Source organism: Austrofundulus limnaeus, unplaced genomic scaffold (assembly GCF_001266775.1).
Source record: "Austrofundulus limnaeus strain Quisiro unplaced genomic scaffold, Austrofundulus_limnaeus-1.0 Scaffold12, whole genome shotgun sequence".
NCBI lineage: Eukaryota > Metazoa > Chordata > Actinopteri > Cyprinodontiformes > Rivulidae > Austrofundulus > Austrofundulus limnaeus.
In genome coordinates, this window is record NW_013952414.1 from 1,748,412 (window position 1) to 1,752,680 (window position 4,269).

Sequence of the window (4,269 nt, forward strand, 5' to 3'; positions counted from 1 at the left end):
CACACACACACACACACACACACACACACACACACACACACACACAATGTGAAGTAAAACATTAAAAAAACAAAAACATACCAGAGTCCTCGTCTTCAAACGTTCCCAGATTGATCATGGAGGAGGGGCCACTCTTTAAGCCATTAATCCTGCAGAAATAATCAGATGTAACAAACAAAGACACACACAGAGGACAGCAGAGACGGTGTGTGGAAAATGTTTCTTTGTTCTTACGTGTCCTCTGCCCGACACGCTCCGTCCGGTGGAGTCTTGTGGTTGTGCTGCATGCCGCTGCATTCACCGACATCCCCACAGAGTTCATCTCTGCCAGCTTCGCCGCTGGTTACAAACTCAGCATCCTTCTCCGCGGGACGGGACGAGACATGGCGTCTGTTACTGGCGTACACGGTGGGGGTCTCTACCCCTGAAGTAAAAATGTCTTTAAATGTTGCCAGGGAGCGTTTGACAGTCTTTGGAGCAGACAGTGGCTTCAGAAGAGGCACCAGTGCGCCCCCTGGTGGCCGTGATCCGGCTGCCATGTTGCTGAGTCCAGATTTCTGTTTGGATTGTTTTTTCTGTTCTTTATGTTGAGGCTGCTGAGGCTGTGAGGAGGCGCTTCCTGGAACATCAGCAGAGCTGTTCACTTCCCACCAGTTGCTCGGTGGTCTTCTCCTCCGTTTGGCTGGTTCTGGTTCTGGCTCTGGTTCTGGTTCTCGGGGCTGCTGCTCCTCTGCTGCTGTGGATGTGACAGACATATTTTCACTGGAGGAGTGATGATAGACCCGATGAAATATCTGACTTCCTGTGACAAAAGATCATAAGTCAGTGTTGAGATACCTGCTCCAGTGCATCCTGAGAGCAGTTTATTGATTCCAAAATGTTGTTTTTAATGTAAAAATACCTGAGTGAAGACTGAGGTCTCTGTGTGTAAAAACCAAGGGGCTGGACGACTCCTGATCARGGTCCTCCTGCTGCTCCTCAGTGGCGTTGACAATTTCACCCGTTTCTTTCACCTTTTCTCCTTTTTTCTTTCTTTTTTTAGTCTGTTTGCCTTTACGTTCTTTCGTTTTGTCCGTATGATCGCTGGATAACGACACAGGCTGCTTGCAAACTTTTTTGTCTTTTTTGTCCTTTCTGACCCGTTCAGTTGACGGAGCCGTCCTGGGCTCCCTGTTATTGTTCTGTTTGGACCTCTTGGGTGATTGTGGGTTTCCTGCTTCCTCTGCGCTCGAAGTCAACCACCACTGACCAGTCGGCCTCCTCTTTCTTTTCTGACGAACGAGAACGTCTTCGGAGGAACTCTCTCYGGACTCGGCTGATTGTTTTTGTTTAGCTTCTCTATCCGCCTCTGTGTCTGTAGAGCAGAAAAACAAACCAAACATAATTAATATTTGATTTCTTGTGTTTCCTGACAAAAAGGAATAATAAATAATTCAATTAAGTAACTCTCCCATAACAATGTGAATCATCACATCAAACCAAGGATTAAGTTACAAAGTGGATAAACAGGCATAAATTGCATTTATTGAATAGTAGCTACAAAAAAACATCTTGAAATGGACCTATGTCTCTTTAAGAACCTCCTACCGTTTCTAACATTCCCCCTTCAGCACGTCTCGGGGAGGGGTGCTCTGTGGGGCAAGGGCTGGTCGGTTTTTTTTTTTATTCATTTCATTTAAAATAAAAACACATACATCAAAACAATACAGAAAAATAAAAGGCAGCAGAAGAAAAAATTCGTATATCTTCTCCTATTTACAAAAAAATATATATTAATTTCAAACAATATGAAGCCAAATAATAAAACAAAACAAAAAATTCACCTCCTCAAACAGTGACTCATACAAATACAAATTAAACAATTTCATATTTCTTTAACAATTTTGCTTTGATACTTTTTTTAAACAAAGTGATTGATCCAATGCTTTTATATTCATTTTCCAGATTATTCCATAGTCTTCTACCTTTTACTGAAGTGCATCTGTCCTTCAAATTTCTTCGAATTTTTGGTTTAATAAACATTTGTAGTCCCTTCAAATTATAGCAGCTTTCCCTCTACAAAATTTGATAGGATGTTTGAAGGCAACACATTTTTATGAGCCTTATACATAACCTGCAGAATGATATTCAACTAACTCATAAATTTTTAATAATTTTAATTGATGAAACAGTGTATTAGACAGGTGATAGTAATGCTTTCTTGTGATAATTCTTATGGCTCTTTTTTGTAAAATAAAAATAGGATTAGTAATTGTTTTATATGCATTTCCCCAGACTTCAATACAATAAATCATATGTGAAACACTTATTGCATTATAGTGCTTTATTATTAAATAACTCTTATACAAGACTGCAATAGATTTTGCCATACTGTATAAAGTTAAGGRGTTATTTAATGATRAAGCTTAAAGACGCAGCGTGATTTTTAGTGCAAGTCGACAGTAAAAGAAATGTGGCATWACTTTAACAATAAATAAATGTAATGAGTGAAAAACAACAGAAAGGCTTTACCTGAAAACAAACCCAGATGTTCAGTTCCTGCAGGCTCCTCCTCCCCCTGCTCCTGGAACTCTTCATCAGCCCCAGACGTCACAGCAGTAGAGCCCTGAAGCTGCTTTCTGCTCTTCTGTAATGAGTCGGTCGTGATTGTTGGGCTGATTTCTTTACCCTCCTTTAAATTCTTCCTTCTGGTGGACTTCTGCTTTTTTGGTTCAGTTTTATGTGAGTTTACTGCTTCTATGCCATCTCTTTCAAGACCCTCTACCTCGTCACTCCCTCTTGATGAAAACTTCTTCAGTTGTTTCTTCTTCGTTGGTTGTTCCTGCTCCKCTGGGTCACCTGGACGATCGTCATCCTCGCTGCTCCCTTTTGACTTTTTCTCTTCACGCTGCTCCTCAGGATCACCTGCAGGATGAWCCTTTGTCTTGTTGCTCCTTTTTGATGAAAACTTCTTCAGTTGTTTCTTCTTYGTTGGTTGTTCCTGYTCCTCTGGGTCACCTGGATGATCCTCTTCACGCTGCTCYKCAGGATCACCTGCAGGATGAACCTTTGTCTTGTTGCTCTCTTTTGAWGAAAMCTTCTTCAGTTGTTTCTTCTTCGTTGGTTGATCCTGCTCCTCTGGGTCACCTGGATGATCCTCATCCTCGCTGCTCCCTTTTGAYGAAAMCTTTAATCGTTTCTTTTTCTCTTCACGCTGCTCCTCAGGATCACCTGCAGGATGAWCCTTTGTCTTGTTGCTCTCTTTTAACTTCTTCGTTTGTTTCCTTTTCTTTGGTTCCTGCTGCTCCACCGGGTCAGGATTCTCCTCTGAACCGGGCAAACTCTCTTTATGATTTTCAGACTCTGTATTCTTTTCGCTGCTTTTCTTCCTATTATTAGGTTTTTGAACAACAACCTGACTTTCTGGTTTGTTTTTGGTCTTTTCTGGTTCTTGTGGCGTATCCACAGAACTGTTTGTGAAGCTCTCTTTGTCAGAGCTGGAAGCTTTGCTCAGTTTTTGTCTCTTACTCGTAGAACTTTTACTTGGGATGGAAATCCAAAGSGGCACATCGTCTTCCAGAATGAAAAAATCCTCTTCTGGCTCAGGAGGAGGAAGAGGCAGTCGAGGCGCTTTAACAGCTGTTTTCCTGAAAGTTAAAAAGCAAACAATACGTTTGTTATTCACTGATATATCGTATAAATTAAGGAAATAATCCGATATGCACTCAGATAGAATCAAACTGTTTCAATTTGTTCCTGTTTTAACTCACTTTGGTGRTTTTGACTGAATCAACTGTTTGACCTTCTGCAGAAAGCCCGTCATGTCTTTTCCTGAACAGGAGAACGTCTCTGCAGACCGTTTGGGAACGGAGATGTTCTTAACAGCAGAACCTTCATGCTCTGGTCTATCTGCCGGAACACACGGCTCAGGCTSTTCTCGGCTAAGAAGAACCAAAAAGAAAAGACAACAACAAAAAAAAAATTAGACAACTATTAAAGACGACACATTGGTATGTTTTCAGTGAAGATTCACATCAAGTGTGACTCAAATGGCTCTGAACTGTGTTAACATAAGAATAATTCAGTTTCCACGTTTGAATGTCTGAATTGTAACCTTTACAGGATGTTACACGGTATACACAGAAATCCTGTTAAATTTAATACCTTTTAATACCGTCACAATACTTTAAAAACCAACACAACTTGAAGCTGCAACTGTAGTGACAACTTCTTGAACTCTAGTTGGGGGAAACAAATTATAAAGTAACAGATTAGTGTTACTTTCTTACT

General features: G+C 40.9%; 1 protein-coding gene across 5 annotated transcripts in view; it reads right to left on the reverse strand.

The window, feature by feature from the left end:
- Positions 1-4,269, reverse strand: part of si:ch211-161h7.4 (AF4/FMR2 family member 1) — a gene marked incomplete at its 3' end in the record, with an annotated part of 10,915 nt that overhangs the window by 2,802 nt on the left and 3,844 nt on the right. For 2 of the 5 annotated variants that reach the window (XM_014002201.1, XM_014002205.1), the window contains 5 exon segments: positions 82-149; positions 235-802; positions 902-1,354; positions 2,512-3,626; positions 3,750-3,920. In XM_014002201.1, coding sequence (XP_013857655.1) covers positions 82-149; positions 235-802; positions 902-1,354; positions 2,512-3,626; positions 3,750-3,920 — 2,375 coding nt within the window. 5 annotated transcript variants of the gene reach the window in all.